Source organism: Platichthys flesus, chromosome 22, assembly GCF_949316205.1.
Source record: "Platichthys flesus chromosome 22, fPlaFle2.1, whole genome shotgun sequence".
NCBI lineage: Eukaryota > Metazoa > Chordata > Actinopteri > Pleuronectiformes > Pleuronectidae > Platichthys > Platichthys flesus.
The window spans coordinates 4,364,753-4,383,409 of record NC_084966.1 but is presented as its reverse complement, the minus strand read 5'-3'; the positions used below and the strand labels follow the sequence as shown (position 1 = coordinate 4,383,409).

Below are 18,657 nucleotides of genomic sequence, written 5' to 3'. Positions count from 1 at the left end.
AGACATCTTTCTAGATTTCTCAGAGAATAATGCATGAATCTTGATGAAGTGAATTTTAATGTGGTTTCAGAAGGGGACTGGTAGGCCTCTTGAGTTTGGACAGTTTTACTATTAGAGGTGTCATTTTTGGGTATGACATGTTGAAATAAATCATCTCCACTCGCAGTTAAAGGTTTATCTTTGCACTGTGTGGACATGGAGCTGTAGGATCAACGTTTGTTTATCGATCTGGAGTCTCGAAATGTCTGTCCGACAATGTGTGGTGTGAAAGAGAAGAATGATAACCACGCGCCGGTAATGACAGGAGACAGGGTCGAGTCCCTCCTCGTGTCTGCAAAGCTAAATGTCTATTGACACTAAAGCATCTTCCCTTGTCTCCATCAATCACCTCATTCATGTTTTGGTTGGTAAACATACAGTAATCAACATAGCAGAGTGTTGCATCACTGCTCATCAGCTGTCACCACTAACTGCACCTGGAGACTTCGAGGCTCCACGCCACTCAATGGCAGCGCTGTCGTCTGTGTCGCCGTCAGCAAGCACGACAGTCCCCCAACAGGAAGTTTCTGTTTACTCTAGCTGTGACTGTGACCTTTAACCGCTGGCACAAATTTCATATTTCAGTCGTGATGGTTAAGGTTGTCGGAAATGGGAAATTGTGAAAAGTGCTGAAAAGATGGAGGAAATGGAGTTCCCTGCATCATAACAATTGTCTGAAGAGACAAAAAGAGAACAACATGAGGGAGGGAGAGATAGAGAAGTGCACAAAGCAACTCCAAATAAACAAGAGCACACTTTCCTCTTTGCAGCTTTATGCATTAGGAATGAAATCAGGCCGGCCAATCAAAAATATTCTTCACCTTACAAGAAAGCAAATGATCAGGTTTATCTAAGTTGGAGGCATTGAATTCATATACTTAGGAAATCTTGTATTTGTGTTTATTACAAATATGTCCATCTTCTATGCAGCGATAAGGGTCCACAGTTTTCAATCATCTCATTTTGTCTGACCAAAGATGACAAACGCAAAGACAGTCGCGTGTGTGTTTGCCAATAAGATTTTAAACCCTGTATCAATACATTAGATGTGTTATCTGTTCTCCAAGTCATCCTCTGCTACTGAAAGCTAACTATTTCTCCTCTTTAATGATTTCTTTCTCAATATTGGTGCAAGAATTCCCATTGTTCCTTTCTTACATTTTTCAACTTCTTCTTGCACCAAAGCTCTGAACTAAAACCTGATAATTACTGTGATACTTAAAACACTGGTGTTGACAGCAAGCTCTGGTATTACTGACACTGGTTTAGATGTGCCTTGTAAAAAGTTCAGAACCTATGTTTTGTTTTACGACACTAATAATTATTATGTTAAAGGATAATGTGGGTTTTTTGTGCCTGTTTGTCTTGTTTGACAGACGACAGTCATCAATAATGTGGCCTGGGCAGTTTATTAGGTACACCATCGTAAAGGTTGTAATGTTCCCTAGGTGCGTTACCCTATAATGAATTATATGTATATATGTTTCTGTTGTTCCTGCTTCCCACGCTAATACAAATAGGCTGGTCAAACATCTGGATATACCTGTTAGTACAAAACAAAAGCAGGTAACATACTCCATAGTTATTATCAAGGTAAATCAAAACAACTCTGTGCATCAATAAGATCGTATTATTCTTTTTAGATGTGTATATTTATGTGTGAATATGCAGAGGGGTTTCAATTAACCAATTATTTCCCTTGTTGATTAATCTAACAGTTATTTTGTAATAGTTTAGTTAAATACATGGGCAGAAAAAGGTCCCTGGTTCGACTCCACGGAGAGACAACAAAAGACGAACCTGGATTGATCTGCCCAAAAATCCAAGAGGATTTTCCCTGCCTTGTCTAGTGCCCCTGAGCAAGGCACCTTACTCCCCCAACATTTGCTCCCTGTGCGCCGTACATGGTCGCTCACTGCTCTGTGTGTCCTGCACCAGATGGGTCAAAACCAGAGGTTAAATATCCCTACCTGCATGAGTGTGCCTTTGCATGTCTGTGCATGTGTTTTAGGACTTATAAATGCATCTTAATCTTAATCTTAATCTTAATTAATCTTAACCAATAAAATGTCAAAGTAAATACAAAAATACCCAACTACAGAATATTTACACCACAACACCACAGTCCAAATGCTTAAGTCCTGCATTCAATATTATACTTTCAAATATAGGTATAGTATTAGTATTAAAAGTAAATATATAAAGCATGTAGAAGGGCCTGTATGCAAACATCATTATTGTTGCAGGAAATAAAAGTGGGACTCATTTTATTTATCTATTTCATATTTTATAATCTGTTGGGAGTCTTATATACCATCACACATATTCTCTTATCTATGGATTATATTTATATTATATATATACATACTATATATTATGTATTTATCATATGTAAAAAGCAATTTAATGTTCCAGTAAAGTCATTTTAATGAATATAGTAGATTCCACTTCTTAATAACTTTCATTAGAAATTGATGACAGGCAGCTCCGCGGGCGCCATCCTCCTGTTACTGGGGCCGGGGTCCTGACTCTGAAATACGCGGAAGTGACAGGCGGAAGTAGCCTCGACGGAAGCGGGTCTGTCAGCCGAGGAAGAAAATCTCCAATTCTGACACAAAGCGGGTCGATCGCAGCACGTAGCTCCACCCGATCATCTCCCCCCTTCTCCCGGACGCCGGCGGCCCGCTGCAATGATCCTGCTCGAGATCAACAACCGAATCATCGAGGAGACGCTGACGCTGAAGTTCGACGGCGCATCCAATGGGTGAGGAATCATTGTTGCACCTGGCTAACGATGCTAACTGCTAGCTTCCCCATTTATGTCAAGGCGTCGCCTGCACTGAATGAAGCGGCGGGGGGGGGAAACAACCCATCCCTGGCTTTTAGCCCGGGTTAGCAAGATGGGGTTTGAGTCAATAAAACGTATTCAAATACAGAGGGAATTAGCCTAGCGAGCTAATGTGACCGGCTAGCCCGGAGCTGGGGTGTGTCTGCACGGTGGGTGTTGTGCCAAAAATGTCACCACAATGAATCCGCCCACCCCCGGGCGGAAGTGAAATGAGCCAAACATCTCAGGTACAATAACGAAATTACCTCATAAATATCGAGCATGACGTATGACGTGTTTTCACGAGGTTGCAGAAGGGAAACGGTCGCTAGCTCGAGCGTAACTGGGGCTAATGCTCAAAGGTAGCTCGGCAGAGGAAGCAGGAACTGGTGTGAAAGCTCGAGCTGCTTCATTGCTACATTTCTCCTGCGTTTAAAAAGGGATTCAAGTATTTTCATTCACAAGGAAGTTTTCTAATGAGTCCGAGTCACACCACGCTGACAGGAAGTGCAAACGTGCCCCATTAATTACAGTCCCCGGCAAAGGGCCTGTCTTTCCACATTGAACTTGGTGGTTCCTTCCACTAAATCCCATTTATTTGCTTTGCACTGAGGGCAAGTCTGCGGCCACCATCGCCCCCCCCCCCCTCTCCCCAGCTTCCGCATTCCGTCAGTCAAGCTGAGTCAAGCCTGCGCTCAGCTGAGCTGCAGCTGATCCCCGTGCAGCCTGGACAAGTCTCTGCAGCGTCCACCTTTTTGAAAAGTCTTCGTTCAGCGCCGTGCAGCCCTCAGATAACACACTGTGCACTAGTAAAGAAAGACAACACAATCGAGAGGCTTCATCAACACAATCACTTGGATAATATTAAACAAACAGACTGTCTCAGCTTGACGTCAAGTTTTGAACTTCCTGTGGAATTTGTTGCAAGTTACCATGGATCATTGATTTGCAGGTTATTTGATATCGTATTAACTACTTGTTGGTCTCTTAAATATTCATTTAGTTACTTCTGTCTGAGGTTTTGTTTTTATAAGCGTTTATTCATTAGTTAATTACCAGGATTATGAAAAAACAGTTGGATGTCTTTCTACTGAACTTAGTGGGAAGTTGCAAAGTGGATCAGGCAAGAAGAACCATTAAAATAATACTGAGATTATAATGAAATAAAAACAGGCATATTGTGAGAACCTGTATAGTCTGGACTGTGGTCCAACTGGAGTGGGACCAGTGGGGTTAACAAGTAACGACTACTCACCAATCTCCCAATGTTGTCTCCTTGCAGAACCAAACCAGAGGCCGTCGATGTGACGTTTGCAGGTGAGATTTTACGACACATTATGAAACCCTGTGACCAACCAGTTGCTTGAGCAGTGAGGTTGTGTAGACATTGACATTATCCTATTTCTAAGCAGGATTGAGGTTACTATGTACAAACTGTGTCAGTGTGACTAGATGCCGTTATTTTAGTGGATTTTTATATCTTCATTTGAGCTGTGTGGCCAGCGTTTGGTGCAGAAGCTGGAAAACAATGCATCAGGGACTTTGTCTGTTATGAAACCTCTGACGCTCGTCTCCGCTGCAGACTTCGATGGAGTCTTGTACCACATCTCCAACCCAGACGGGGACAAGACCAAACTGATGGTCAGCATCTCCCTGAAGTTCTACAAGGAGCTGCAGCAGCATGGGGCTGATGAGGTAACACACACACACAAATGAAAGAAACAAAACAAAAATCTGTGAAATGTGCACTGTCAGATATGGGGGGAGCCCCCAATCTGTCAATTCTTTGACATCCTTCAGAACATGAGCACACACGTTTCTGCAAATCCCGGAAGAGCATGTTCTGCTGTACTTGAGCAGCTGAAATGTTCATGAGTTATTCACCTTAACTTAGATTTTAAAACTCTCTCAGGCAAACGTTTGATTTGAGCGATGAACTCGAGGTGAGCTTTTGTCAACCACTGCCCCCTGCAAACATCAGAACCTGCAAATGTGAAAACTCAAAGCAACAATGTCTTCACATGATGACGTGATATCCACACACACACACACACAGACACACACTCACTCACAAACACGCCTCCTCAGCGTTAGAGTGCTGTTCTTCCATGTAAGGAAGAAAGCAGCTGCTGAGGCTTGTGGTAGAAACAGGAAGTGATTTTGTGTGTCACACCTCAGGTGAGGAAGTGCAGACTGCGAGCTGCAGCCACTGTGTGTTTGTGTATGTCTGTGTGTGCACAAGTGTGTTGGCGTCCGCCCAGCGTCTTCCGTCATTGTTCCCTAAAGGTCAAGAGTCGAGGGATGAGAAAACAGCTCAGCAGCGTCACAGTCACTCACTCTGCCTGTGAAGAACAGTTCCCTCTCTCACTCAAGTTTGTTTATTCTCATCGGTTCTCAGCTGATACATTTCATTTCATTGAAAGGCTGCTCAGTCTAAAAGGAAAAATAAAAACCTAAGAGAAACTGTCTTTTCACTTTTGGACATTATCGCCATTCCTGAGCTTGATTTGCATATTGAAGCCAAGTCGACCTCAGCTCATTCCACGATGACAGGTATCCATTAAAGTGGAGGCCCCTTGTCGTGAATCAAACCCCTTCAATTACCTTCAGAGGACACACACACACACACACACACACACACACACACACACACACACACACACACACACACCCACCCCTTCCTTACTGCTGAATATTGTCTGTCTCCCTCTTTCTTTTGTTAGTGTTGACATTCCTCTTCTTTGAAGCCGGCGGCAGAACCCTGAGGATTCCCTCAGGCTCAGGAAATCAAGCAATTTTAAGAATCAAAGGATGTTTTGACAGTACCTGTTGTGCATTCTTTGAAAACGATTTAATTGTTGGTTCCCTGACGTCTTTGGATCCTTTTTCTATTCTACAATCACAGATTTCATATTTTTTAAAGCATTTTAAAGCCATGTTTATTTCTATTAAAATACCTTTTCTTTCATGTGAGTCAAGTTTTTGTTTGTATGCATCCGTGCTGGAAACACCCGCTGTCTGTCTTTACAATTCTTGTGAACATGATATCTTAAGAACACCTCAAGGGATTTTCTTCCATTCAGGTTCAAATGCACCCTGATTAGAGTTCGATGGTCGAAGGTCAAGATCATGGTGACCTCACAAACCCTTATTTGCCCTGTAGACGTGTTATCTTAAGAGTGACTGGAGATAATCCTTTAAAATGTGACAAATGTTCCGTTAGACTTGCTCAGTTTAGATTTCAGGTTGACTCATACAACTGCCGTGCAGCCATTCAAGTGCATTTCATTTCTCTTTCTCCATTTGTTGTGCAGTTCCTCTGTGAAGTGCTTCTTTCTAAAACTGCATTTAGAGAAGTGTGATACAAATACAGTTTTTTCATTTCAGCTTCTTAAGAGGATCTATGGGAATTTCCTGGTTGCAACAGAGGCTGGTGAGTTCTCAGAAACTTTCTGATCTCTTTTTTTTGGGGGGGGGAAATCAGTGACAACATCCTGAATTATGGTTAATGACGTCAGCTCAGTTCAGGGATTCTAACTGAGCCGTTCAGCAGCTTGGTTCCCTTGGTTTCTTCATTAGTTAGTGGCATTTCACAATAAGTGTGAATTTAAAAGTGGTGACTGACTATAATCTTCCATCGTCTTCCCTTTAGGCTACAACGTGTCCCTCCTCTACGACCTGGACGCGCTGCCAGCCAACAAAGAAGACATCGTCCATCAGGCGGGCATGCTGAAGAGGAACTGCTTCGCCTCCGTGTTCGAAAAGTACTTCAAGTTCCAGGAGGAGGGCAAGGAGGGCGAGCAGAGGGCCGTGGTCCACTACAGAGACGACGAGTCCATGTACGTACTAAGCTTTGGGTCTGGAGGCAGACGGGTCCTTATTCCTCAGAGGGGCTTTGAGTTTCTAGTTTAAGTCTAACCTTAACAACCTTATCAGAAACCTTAACATGTGTTTTGGGGTTTTCAGGTCCTATTAATCCTTTACAAGTCATCGTACAAATCCTTGTTGCTCTCTGACATGCACCTGTCTGTCCCGTCTCCTCTTCTCAGGTATGTGGAGGCCAAGAAAGACAGAGTGACGGTTGTGTTCAGCACGGTGTTCAAAGACGACGACGATGTCATTATCGGAAAGGTCTTCATGCAGGTTTGTCCGTTACCTGTAATTAGTCGAATGTTTTGCAGTTACATTGCATTGCAGCCCTTTTGAACCTCTGCCTTTAATGTACTTACTGGTCTTCACATCAGCAACAATATTCGGATATCGTTTACACCGTTTCACTTTTACAACAAACTCCTACACACACAAACCTCTTTAATCCGACCCTGTGCCCTCACGCTTTCTGCCAACAGGAGTTCAAAGAGGGTCGGCGAGCCAGCCACACGGCCCCCCAGGTGCTGTTCAGCCACCGGGAGCCGCCGATGGAGCTGAAGGACACAGACGCCGCCGTCGGGGACAACATCGGATACATCACCTTCGGTCAGCGTCCAAAACACGTCCCCTTCTTCTTCGGCTGCACAGATCACATGACTGGTTCTCAGATTTTTTTCATGTCTGTGCTTTGTCGTGACTCCTTCCAGTTCTGTTCCCACGTCACACCAATGCCAATGCCAGAGACAACACCATCAACCTCATCCACACCTTCAGGGACTACCTGCACTACCACATAAAGTGCTCCAAGGTCAGTGCCGTGAGCAGGGCCACAACACAAACACACCACCTTCCTGTGGAAAGTCCTTAAGAAATGCTTGTTTTGGGAATATTTGTAGCTTCATTTATATTGTTTGGGGCATATTATCTCTTCTATTACTATGAAACCTTCAGGCCAGAGTTTAGCTCTCACAGGCTCATGAGAAGATTTGGCCTTGTTTACAATTTTCCTCCGCTCTACGGCCCCCCCCATAACTCAGTAAATATCACGAAAGCCCAGTTTAACAGGCTAAAAGCTGAAAGTCTGCTTTAATTAGAGGGAACAGCGACTCCAGTGTCCTCCCCTGTAATGGTATGTTCTGTTCCATCACCTTCTGTACAATTGAAAGTCCAGCCACAGGACGGAAGGTCCCACTTGAAGAAAACTGGCTCTACCACCTTTGTACTTTTTACTGTCCGTGTGTGTCTCATCAAAGCCAGTGTTTGGGATGGTTTACATTCGAGAGGCGCGTGTTTGTGTTGTTTCATAAACCCCCGCGGCTCAGACGGCAGATAATGGAGCTGGATGTTGGATGTTTGCGCCTCAGACATGAGGGAGTCACCGTGGGTGTCACGATGGACGGGTTTACGGCCCAGTGTGGGTGGCTTCAACTGTCAAAAAGCCAAGATACATCACCTGTGACAAACACTTGAGATTCTGCATCCGATGATGAAACCTATAAAGCCCGACTTGTTTACCAGATGAGATTAACTTGTGATTCATGTCCACGTCTCCTCCGCAGGCGTACATCCACACGCGCATGAGGGCCAAGACGTCCGAGTTCCTCAAGGTGCTGAACCGCGCTCGACCCGACGCCGAGAAGAAGGAGATGAAGACCATCTCGTAAGTCGCCTCTCGTCTCCTCGTCCTGTAGACACCCGTGTGTTGTGTCCATGTTTAGGTTAAAGTTGTAAGCTCTTCTACATCCTGGTCTATTTTCCTTCCTGATGCAGAATATTCTTCTCTCTAATCTCACACATGCACTACACACACTCTAAGAAAAATATTAAGCTACAGGTTATTGGTAAGATGATCACTCCAGCACCTGTGTGAGGGGATCTCATGGGTAAGAAGGTGCAAACAAACCAAACACTTTGGGAGTGGGACTACTTTCTCTCTCAGGGAAGATGCTTTGCGGTGACACAAAACACAAACAGAGGAAAAGAGTCCGGATCAGCTCCAGCTCTTCTGTCCACCACACTCCTACACTCGCTTGTTTTTCATGGCTGCTCTTTTCAAAGCTCCACTCGTCCCTCTCACTGACGCTGAGACCTTGAGCGCTGCTGCAGCTCATTGATGAATCATGAATGTTTTTTGCAGCTGAAAGCAGAACACGGCCCGATTTAGACCTCACATTACACCATCGCTGCATTTCCTCAGATGGAAGTGTTTCTCTTGGCTTTACGAGTCCACTGCAATCTGCAGGTTTGTGTGTTTTTGAGGTGTGTGGCTGCCGTGTTTGAAGTGAGTCAGGGAGGATATCATTTTTTAATAGCTCTTCACTTGACTCAAACCTCCCGAACAACCACAAATACTGTCTTAGCCTTGTGGCCCTGAAATAATTGTGGGTCTGAACACAGAGAGTCTTTGTTCTCTGGTTAATGTGTCACCGGAGTCTGTGGGGATCCTCCGCACTCGTCATGTTTTGTGAGTTTCGAAGAAGGAGAAACATGAATCACAGGTTTGGCATCAATTTACAAAACAAACATAAACCGGAAAAAAGCAGAGCGTCTCTGAAATAATTGAACCAAAGTGGAAGTGTCAGTGACACACTGTTTGACGAGGATGTGAGACAGACCTCTGGCACTGATCTGGATCATGTTTAATAGCTGAGTGTGTTGAGGGAAGGAGGAATGTTCCCACAGTGTTAAGTGCTACAAGGCTGATTGTTGGCGTTTGGATCAAAAGTTTAGAAATTGATGATTTTGATGCGTCTGTTTTGATTTTTCATTTCTTCAGTGGAAAGACCTTCTCCCGCTGAGGCTGACTCCATCAGAGAAATCCTCCCCCCCCCCCCCCCCCCCGTGGACACGCCCCCAAACGCGCCACGCTTGAGACTCCACGCCACATCGGACAGGACGTCAGGATGCCTCCAAATGTCCAAGACCCCATTCCCCCCCCCCAAAAAAAAATGTGTCCAGTCTTTTCTTTTTTTTTATGAATAATGTTGGCTCTACATAGAGGAAGCCAAGGCTCAAGATAAATGGAAAAACGGGCATTCCTTGCTTTGCATAGTTAAAGAGAATTATTAGTCCTATATAAATATATATATGAAAAAAAAAAGAAAATTTTTGATACGATATCTTTTACTCCATTTGGTACTCTTGCTCCCCCCCCCCCCCCTCCCAACCCTCACCATACGATATTCATGTTCCAGATGGTTTCAGTCCTCCTTCCTCTCTGTGCCGTCATGTCGTCTGTACCATTGTCATTTGAAAAAAATAAAATAAATCACTCTTACAAAAAAAACCATTGCACGTGTATGTGTTGACTCATATTATCAATCCACACATTTTCTTAACTTTGACACAGATTTACTTGAGAATCTTTCTTGCATTGTAAATGTTTATAACTCAGTTATGAGGCTCTTAGAATATGTTTTATGAAGATGTTTCATATTTGTAAGATTTCAGGGATCATACACTATTTTGGCTTTTGAATATATCGCCTCAGATAAAGGATAACATGGTTCTCTATTGATTGGTGCTGTTGATATCCAAACTGGACCTTGTTTTTATAATATATGTTAAAGGTTTATTCTCTTTTCAGAAGTCTACATTTCTGCTTACATATGTTTCAAATATTGATTCTTTCAAAAGTGTATGTTTTGAGATGTCCGCTCATTTCCTGAGTTTCTCTCACGACAGGTGGGAAGCATGTTGTGTGCATGTGGCCAATGGCAGCAGTGACTATAAATATTCTATTATAAACCCGTTATTCATCAGTCAAAAGAAGGAAATTATTTTTTTAAGTCGTTTTTCAAGCATAAATGCAGAAGATTTGATAGTTTGCTGTTTTTCTAAATGTTGATTGAATATTTTTTGGGTTTTGAACGACTGGTCGGACAAAACAAGACATGATGGTGATGTCACCTTGTGTTGTGGGATATTCTGATGAAAGTTTTCTGACCTTTTTACCATCAATTCCATAATAGAGAAATAAAATAGTAATATGTAATAATACAAGTTCATACATTAGAATTTTGGCAAAACATAGTGTCTTTCTTATCGTAGTAGCTGAGCCACCCCACAGTTTATGTTAATGTAATGATGAAAAAACAAAGTGATTCACTTTTGGCATCAAATGTCTTTATTTTCTGACATCAGAGAAAACAAACAACCTCATGGAAGCATTTCAGGTTTGGCAGCAACAGTCGGTTAATATGAAACTTGGCTGATTGACAGAAAACATTTTAGCTTTTTAAGGTCAGGTGTTGGTGACTTCCTCCTCCGTCTTGGGCTTATCTTCTTCCTTCTCGGAATCAGAGGAGGAGGAGGAGGAGGAGGAGGAGGAGGAAGAAGAGGAGGAGGAGGAGGAAGATGATGAGGAGGAAGACGATGAACCCTTCTTAGCTTTGGTCTTTGTTTTCTTTTCTGTTTTCTTTTCTGTTTTCTTGGTTTTCTTTTTGGTTTTGCCGTTCGGGGCAGTTGGAGCCTCTGCATTATTGGCAGCGACCTTCTCGGCCTTGATGGGGTCTCCTCCAGCAGGAGGGCTGGACTTGTTCTCTGGGTTCTTCTCTTTCTTCACAGCAGCTTCCTCTTCCTTCACTCTCTGCTGCTTCTCCGGCACCCGGTTGTCAGGCTTTGGCCGTTCTGCAAACAAGAAGATGAGTCAGATTTTACGAGCTTCAGGCAAATAACTGTTTAGTTCCCAGAGCTTGTGGGAAGCAGGACAAATGACATTGGGTAGCTTGTGAAAATTAACCTTTCTGATTAAGTGGTGACAGGGTGAAATGTGAAAACAACACTAGAACATTTTGGAAAAATGTCTATTTGCTTTCTCGTGCAATTTGGACTATCATGTCCAATGAAGAGGCTACAACTAGTTATAACCCAGTTTTAAGCCCGTGCAATAATTTCTTGTGACTCTTGGTAAGAAAGCAAACATGCACACTTCACAAAACTATTCCTTAAATCAAGGGTGATGTGAGGGTTAGTTTTCATGCATGGACTCTGCACACGACTCCATCAACCTTGCTGTTGATTCAAAGAGAACGGAAAGGTGTAAACCACGCTTTCCAGTGTTGGTCAGTGTCCGTGGCAATTTGACTGAAACCTAAACTTTCTTGGTAAAGACAAGCTGGAATCATTATGATCCTTTTCTTTTAAGCTGGATGTGTAACTCACCGCTGTTAACTGCATCCTCTAAAGAGAACTCCAAGCTGTTGGGGAAGAAGAGGATAAGTGTGGAAGAAGGTCTACCGTATTTGTCTGTTCCTATGTGTCGGGGTGTGGTTATGCCAAAAGAAACCGGACTGGCTGTAGCTTTGAAATTTATCATCATTTGATCAATCTTCTCATCTAACTGTGTCTTTCTCAACATGCCAAACTTCTAGTTACGAGCAACCATCACGTTTTCCCACCAGGAGCTAGAACCTCCACCATCTCTCTCCGTCGTCCTCACCTCTCAGGCTCAGTGGTCATCCCGTGGATCAGCTGCTGGTAGCTATTGATCTCCGACTCCAGCTTCATCTTGACGCACAGCAGGTCCTTGTTGTTGTCCACGTGGTGCTCCACCTGGGACCTCACCTTCTCCAAGTCCGCCGACAGGTTGAGGATCCCCACGTTGAGAGGGACCAGGCGTTGGCCGTACTCCATCTCGGTGTTCCTCTGGCTCTCCTCCAGGTTTCGGATCTGAAAGGAGGACAGAGGGTGATTCTTGGCTGCCCACTCTTTTCTTGGGATCCTACCCTGAGCTTGCCTCATACTTTGAAAATAAACTTGTGATGTACAACCTTGGAAGAACACACAATAGACAATAGGTTACAGTGACCTTTTACATCAACATTGCTTGTTGATCCAGGTGGTTTGTCAGACGACAGTGAGACGGGCCAAGAGTTTGTCTAAGTAGCAGGTTTACAGTATAATGACAGGGGGGTGGGGGGGGAGTCTGTGAGACAGGTAGCCTGCGGGGTGGTTTTAGAATTCCTTACATGAAGATATCGTGACATAAATATTTAGCTTCAAGGGTTTTTTGGGGACTTTGGGTTCTGAGTGCGATCTTTTATTTGTCAGATGTCACAACCTTTTGCTAAACACTGTGTCTACACACGTCTCGGGAATGTGTAACGAACAATTTGCATACGGGGAATGTTTGGTTCCAGGGGATTTCTCTTTGTTCTCGTCCATTTTGTGTGAGTCTTTACCGTGCTCTGCAAACCCTGGATCTTAATCTCCAGCATTTGTTTCTGTTTGAGCAGAACCTGGTGCTCTGACTTTCCAGAATGCAGGACCTCCACGTTCTGGGCCTCCACCACCTTGATGTTTTCAAACTGGAGAGAGGGAGGGGGGGAAAAAAGAGAAGATGAACATGAAGACACCGTCAGGGGATAGGGAGGAGATAGAAGGACATCCTGCTGGTACTGTACCTTGCTCTGGTACCAATCGTCAGTCTCCTTTAGGTTAGTCTTGGCCAGTTTATCATACTGGCTGCGGATCTTGTTGAGATTATCGGCCAGGTTGGAGTTCTTGGAGTCAATCTCGACAATGACCTCAGACTCCTTGATCTTCTCACACAGGCCGTTCACATCCTGCAAGAGCCACAATTGCAGATTTGTCTCACATCTCACATCTCAATCTTAAAAGTGTGTGTGATTTTAGTTTTAGTTTTTAAAGCCTCACATCTTTGTGTTCTCTCTTGAGGCGCTGCAGCTCCTCATTCACCAGGTCAGTCTCCTTCTTCGACTGCTCGCAGCTCCGCTTGGTGTCCTCAGCCGTCCTCTTCAGATCCTCCAGGTCGTTTTCCAGTTCCTTGCGGGCCTTTGTCTCACCTTCCTCTCTAAAAACAGGAGAAACAATCAAGAGTGATGCACAAATACTCACTCCATCCAAAATTGTGGTTGTAATGGTTCTGCAGACCAAACCTACTTGTTCTTGAAGTCCTCGTTGGCCAACTTGGTGTTGCCGATCTGAAGCAGCAGCTTGGCATTGTCCAGGGCGATATCTTTGATCTAAGGAGAAAAGGGCAGGATAGAATAGATTTAGCATTTGTCTTATTTCAAATCAGTTATTTTTTCTTTGAATCTGATGATATACCTTGTCCTTGAGCGCATCCAGGGGTTTCTCGGTCTCATCCCAGTCTCGACCCTCAGGTGTCTTCCTCTTGGCCAGGATCTCATCGATCTGCTTCTCCAGGTTGTCGTTCTCCTCCCTCAGCTGCTTCACCCTGTCCAGGTAGCCGGACAGGCGGTCGTTGAGACCCCGCAGAGTGTGCTTGTCATCTGCGGGCGCTGCGGGCGCTGCGGGAGCGGCCGGAGCAGCAGGTGCGGCCTGAGCGACAGGCGCGGGGCGCGGGGCGTCCGTCTCGTTGCGCAGGACGTTGCGCAGCCCCTGGAGGCTCGCCACGGACGCCCTGGATCCTCTTCCCCCGGCTCCTCCGAACATGCTGGCGGCGGTGTTTGAAGGCATGACTGCAGATGGATGTCAGAGAGCTCACACGGACTGTATCTCAGCTTGGAGAGTCTCCTGATGGAGGCAAAGGACGCAGGTAGGTTTTTATACCTGCTTTTTACGCACGAATCCGCCCCCCCAGTGGTGCCATTGGCTCCCAGTGCCCAACAACACTCCTGACAAACTGGTACACACTGGAAATTCAGGTTTTTCATGTTGACTTTTTCCTATTTCTCGCTTTGATCTTGCACTTGTCCTCTTGTGATTGGACACACGGGGAGCAGTGGCGAGGTGATGGGTGGTCCCTGTCCGGTTTAAAAGCAGGTGCTGCGGGGAGCTGTCTGTGCCTTCACCGCTGATTCCTCCAGCATCTCCACCTCCAGCATCCAGCATGTCTCAGCCCAGAGACTACAGCAGCCAGTCCTACTCCCCGGGGAGCAAGGGCCCGGCCAAGAGCCAGCCCACCAAGATCAACACCTCCGGGAAATCCAGGGAGAAGGAGGACATGGTGGGACTCAACGACAAGTTCGTCCAGCTGATTGACAAGGTCTGTAATACTACTACTACTATTTCTACTACTACTGCTGCTGCTGCTGATAATAATAATAATACACAAAATAACTCAAATATTTGGGGAAATTATTAACTGAAGCCACGATGTTCTCTTTATTGAAACTGGATTAGAATAGATCAAATATTTTAGAAAAGGTAAAAAAATAAACAATAGTATTTAGTTTAATTTCAAACAATTATAAGAGACTCAAATAAAAATGAGAAAAACAATACAAATCAATTAAATCAGGCAAATCAAGACACACTATTATTTCCCAGTTGATTTTATGTATGTTACTGTTGCTGATTCCGGAGCGTGGCTGATTCCTGTGTTACGCTCTGAGCTGTGAATCATTCTGTCACCCGAGGCCATGAAAAGTGTCTTCACTCATAAAAAACTCAGGGTTTAAGGGAACATTTGGTTTTTGAGTAATTTACATTTAAACATGTCTCCTCGTCTCTCTACGTTCTGTCTCGACAGTAAACATGATAACAGGCTACACACATAGTTTCATGTGAAAACCTCCTCACCTGTCATTATCAACATGAACCACATAACATGTAAAACCTCAGCCGCAGGACAACATAGCAGAAAGGGCCTTTTTTTTTTTTATTTGAGCTTAAATCCCAAGTACATCTGTTTCCCTCCCCCTTAGGTGAAGAACCTGGAGGACGAGAACAAAAAGCTGGACACGAAGCTGAAGATCCTCCAGGAGCAGGAGGAGTACCAGGGGAAGGTGGACGACATCGTGAAGCAGCTGGAGATCGAGCTGGAGCAGCAGATCGAGACCTTGCTCAGCGACCAGGACAAGCTGCAGGATGAGCTGATCAAGAACCAGGAGGAGGTGGAGGACACCAAGAAGAGGTCAGCACCTCACACCTCACACATTCATTCAGATGATTGAAATGGGCACAAATGAAATGTTCACCCTTTATTCTCACCTGGTTTCAGGTATGAGGACCAGTTGCTGAAGAAAGCTGAATTGGAGAATGATTTTATCGTCGCCAAAAAGGTAGCGTGAGCCACTTATTCTCATAAATAAATTAAAAACTAATTAAAAGCATACTGTATTTTATCTACATCAAACTGCTAATTACTATATTTTGAAATATTATACCTTGGAGGTAAATTCCTTACATTAACAAATTGTTATTCATATATTTATACAAACAGGATGTAGATGAAGGTCACTTGGAGGAAGTGACTCTGGCTCTGGAGCTGGAGGACCTGATGGGAAAACTGGACTTCCTCAGGATTGGCTATGATGAGGTAACATAATTTTTTTTTCTTAACACACATTAATAATGTTATAAATTATATCATAGGATATGTACGGCAGTGATTCCCAACCTAGGGGTTTAAAAATATGTAAACATAATATATACCTATATTGATAAAATTCCAATTAAAGGTGCAGTGTGTAAGAAATAGGTGAAATGGATCTATTGGGAGAAAATTAATATAATAATTGTTTTCACTAGTGTGTTTCCTCTAAATTGTATGAATTGTCTTTAGCCTCGAATGAGCCCTTTATATTTAACTGCTTTATATTTACATCAGGAGCGGGTCCTCTTTAAGGAGGCCGCCATGTTTTTTAGGGTACACAGGTTGTCTGTCAAGGGGAGGGTGAGGTGAGAGGTATTATTCACATGCATCTTCACCACTAGATGTCACTAAATCCCACTCACTGAACTTTTAACACCAAAGAATGAGGATGAAAGAACAATATTTTGTGCTCGTATCTGCCCCCTGCAGGAGATCAAGGAGATGGAGTCCCTCGTCCAGAACAAGACGGTGATCCTGCCCGACAACAGCAAGCGGTCCCTTGACATGAAGGAGATCGTAGAGAACGTGAAGAACCAGTACGCGGCGGTGGCCAACCGCAGCAGACTGGAGGCCGAGCAATGGAACCAGAAGAAGGTGAGGAGGATGACGCCAGGAAGCTGGAACTTAAAATCCAGTCATTGAAACACCTGTACAATAATAATAATAACAAGATGAACTCACCATTGTTTACATTTTCCCACACTTAGATCGAGGCCATGGTCCAAACTGCAGGACAGCGTGAGCAGGACGTTCGTGATCTGAAGAGGGACATCTCAGACCTGGTTCGCCTCATCCAGAGGCTCAATGGGGACCTGGAGGCTCTCATGAGGAAGGTTCGAAAATCACATAGACGGAAAGTTAGATTTCAGTCTTCTTTATCCAAGCAGCCTTCAGCTTCTCTTCCTCTCTCTGTAGGAAGAGTCTCTGAGGAAGGACATCGACGACAGGCGTGACGAGGGCGACCTCAGCCTGCGGAAGGCCCGGGAGGACATCGCCCAGCTGGAGGAGGCCCTGAGGCGGGCCAAGCAGGACCTGGCCGGGCAGATCCGCGAGCACCAGGAGCTGATGAACCTGAAGCTGGCGCTGGACATCGAGATCGCCACGTACCGCAAGCTGCTGGAGGGCGAGGAGGAGAGGTAAGACCACATGGGTGTTTGGTGTATTCACTCGTTAATAATACGATTCATTGATTCTCGCGCTAACCACTGTCTCTGCTCCGTCCCTGTGAAGAATGAACGGCATGATGCGCCACAACGGTGAGAACCTTTTCTGAAATCATAAAAAAGCATGAATACTGTGAAATACAAAGGATATTGATGTTTATTTGTATAGCATATATATATATATATAAATATACAATATAAAAATGTAAGATCTAATGAATAGATGAATTAAAAATCAAACCTCTCTTTCAATCAGGTTTCTAAAAAACCAACCAACCAATCCACGTCCTTACTCGCACACAGACGCTCACCTGCCCGAGAAGCCGCGGGCCCCCCAACCCACCGCCACCCCGCTGGCGGACCCCGCCTCCAGGAAGTGCCTGCTGATCCGGGTGGAGGTGGAGTCGGGTCGGGTCATTACACCGAGGATTAAGCGAGGCGGTCCGGATATCCGCTAAAATGTGAATTAAAACGTGGTTTGATCAATGAAACACTGTCAACCGCAGCTTCTTCGGGGGGGTTACACAGAATTTGTGCTTTGACTTGGAAACTTTTATGTGAGTGCTGAGTTTTTCAGCTCTTCTTATCGTGTGGGGCTCTTTGGTGGAATCTATGTATTTTCTCTACATCTGTGAGCAAAATAAGAATAAAATATTTTCTTTGTGCATCAGAAAATCACCCAACTCTTTCTTTGGAGTGAATAAAAAAAGGAAATTGTGGGATCAAGCAGATGGTCAGAGGAATGGTTCTGTTCGGCTGGTCTCCATCTTGTCATCTTATCTGGTGTTTTACTATATTTCCTCACATGTGTATCTTCTCCTCCCTTGTGAGTCTGGAAGAGAGAGTTCAATTGTTGAGAGAGGTGTACAACTACCGGGAAGTAATTCTAGTCTGAGCCAGAGATCGATGCCTGTCATACGTAGCTTATCTTATCGTAAAGCTTTGGAAACGGGCTTTAATCAGTTTGAATGTCAGACAATTGCATAAATGTGCTAAAGATAGAGACGGAGACTTGTTTTGAGGCCGGGGAGAGGAGATGGCGCCTCGTCGTCCTCCTCCTCTTCTCTGTCTTCCTGACGTGAACACGGTGCTCTGATGTGGGAAGCACACTGGAGCACGGCTGCTCAGCCACATGACCATGTCACATACGTCCTAATGTCCCACAACAGGTCAGGCCTTGTTTCGTCCTTTGACTCGATTAAAGGACGCGTCTCCTCCTTGACTTAATTGCCGTCTGTCCCCTTTTCCTCCCACATGTTCTGTGCACACGATTTAAAATCACATTTCGCTTCGGGAAGAACAAATGCCACGACACATTCTGCCTTAAATGACATTAGAAAAATCAAAATCTAATTTTCCTCTTTGAATGCAGACGTTGCCCTGACACACGAGCCTGCAACGTTCTTTGACATGCCTCCAATTTTTTTTATTGAAATGTGAGTGAAAGCGGAAAC

General features: G+C 44.4%; 3 protein-coding genes across 3 annotated transcripts; 2 read left to right on the top strand and 1 right to left on the bottom strand.

Annotated features, from left to right (window-relative positions):
- Positions 1 to 2,580: 2,580 nt before the first annotated feature.
- On the top strand, positions 2,581 to 10,025 carry arpc2 (actin related protein 2/3 complex, subunit 2). The gene is made up of 10 exons (XM_062380900.1): positions 2,581 to 2,803; positions 4,149 to 4,183; positions 4,449 to 4,561; positions 6,254 to 6,299; positions 6,519 to 6,705; positions 6,916 to 7,009; positions 7,216 to 7,342; positions 7,444 to 7,544; positions 8,296 to 8,396; positions 9,513 to 10,025. The coding sequence occupies exons 1-10, from the start codon at positions 2,730 to 2,732 to the stop codon at positions 9,532 to 9,534; spliced, it is 900 nt and encodes a 299-aa protein (XP_062236884.1). The 5' UTR covers positions 2,581 to 2,729; the 3' UTR covers positions 9,535 to 10,025.
- Positions 10,026 to 10,886: 861 nt separating this feature from the next.
- Positions 10,887 to 14,228, bottom strand: LOC133933780 (keratin, type I cytoskeletal 18-like). The gene is made up of 7 exons (XM_062380999.1): positions 13,808 to 14,228; positions 13,640 to 13,722; positions 13,394 to 13,550; positions 13,141 to 13,302; positions 12,919 to 13,044; positions 12,177 to 12,406; positions 10,887 to 11,365 (listed from the first exon to the last, which is right to left on the bottom strand). The coding sequence occupies exons 1-7, from the start codon at positions 14,177 to 14,179 to the stop codon at positions 11,350 to 11,352; spliced, it is 1,146 nt and encodes a 381-aa protein (XP_062236983.1). The 5' UTR covers positions 14,180 to 14,228; the 3' UTR covers positions 10,887 to 11,349.
- A 236-nt stretch (positions 14,229 to 14,464) lies between these two features.
- Positions 14,465 to 17,823, top strand: LOC133933771 (keratin, type II cytoskeletal 8-like). Its single transcript, XM_062380985.1, has 9 exons — positions 14,465 to 14,708; positions 15,370 to 15,578; positions 15,666 to 15,726; positions 15,888 to 15,983; positions 16,470 to 16,634; positions 16,748 to 16,873; positions 16,956 to 17,176; positions 17,271 to 17,296; positions 17,507 to 17,823. The coding sequence occupies exons 1-9, from the start codon at positions 14,553 to 14,555 to the stop codon at positions 17,659 to 17,661; spliced, it is 1,215 nt and encodes a 404-aa protein (XP_062236969.1). The 5' UTR covers positions 14,465 to 14,552; the 3' UTR covers positions 17,662 to 17,823.
- The last annotated feature ends 834 nt before the right edge of the window (positions 17,824 to 18,657 follow it).

Excerpts from the sequence above, each read along its gene's own strand:
- arpc2 (XM_062380900.1), top strand. The coding sequence starts at position 2,730 with ATGATCCTGCTCGAGATCAACAACCGAATCATCGAGGAGACGCTGACG. Across the intron at positions 6,300-6,518 it reads CCTGGTTGCAACAGAGGCTG|GCTACAACGTGTCCCTCCTC; the intron begins GTGAGTTCTCAG and ends TCTTCCCTTTAG. Across the intron at positions 7,010-7,215 it reads TCGGAAAGGTCTTCATGCAG|GAGTTCAAAGAGGGTCGGCG; the intron begins GTTTGTCCGTTA and ends TTCTGCCAACAG.
- LOC133933780 (XM_062380999.1), bottom strand. The coding sequence starts at position 14,179 with ATGCCTTCAAACACCGCCGCCAGCATGTTCGGAGGAGCCGGGGGAAGA. Across the intron at positions 13,551-13,639 it reads AACGAGGACTTCAAGAACAA|AGAGGAAGGTGAGACAAAGG; the intron begins GTAGGTTTGGTC and ends TCCTGTTTTTAG. Across the intron at positions 12,407-12,918 it reads TCCAGGGTTTGCAGAGCACG|ATCCGAAACCTGGAGGAGAG; the intron begins GTAAAGACTCAC and ends TCCTCCTTTCAG.
- LOC133933771 (XM_062380985.1), top strand. The coding sequence starts at position 14,553 with ATGTCTCAGCCCAGAGACTACAGCAGCCAGTCCTACTCCCCGGGGAGC. Across the intron at positions 15,984-16,469 it reads TCAGGATTGGCTATGATGAG|GAGATCAAGGAGATGGAGTC; the intron begins GTAACATAATTT and ends TGCCCCCTGCAG. Across the intron at positions 16,874-16,955 it reads TGGAGGCTCTCATGAGGAAG|GAAGAGTCTCTGAGGAAGGA; the intron begins GTTCGAAAATCA and ends CTCTCTCTGTAG.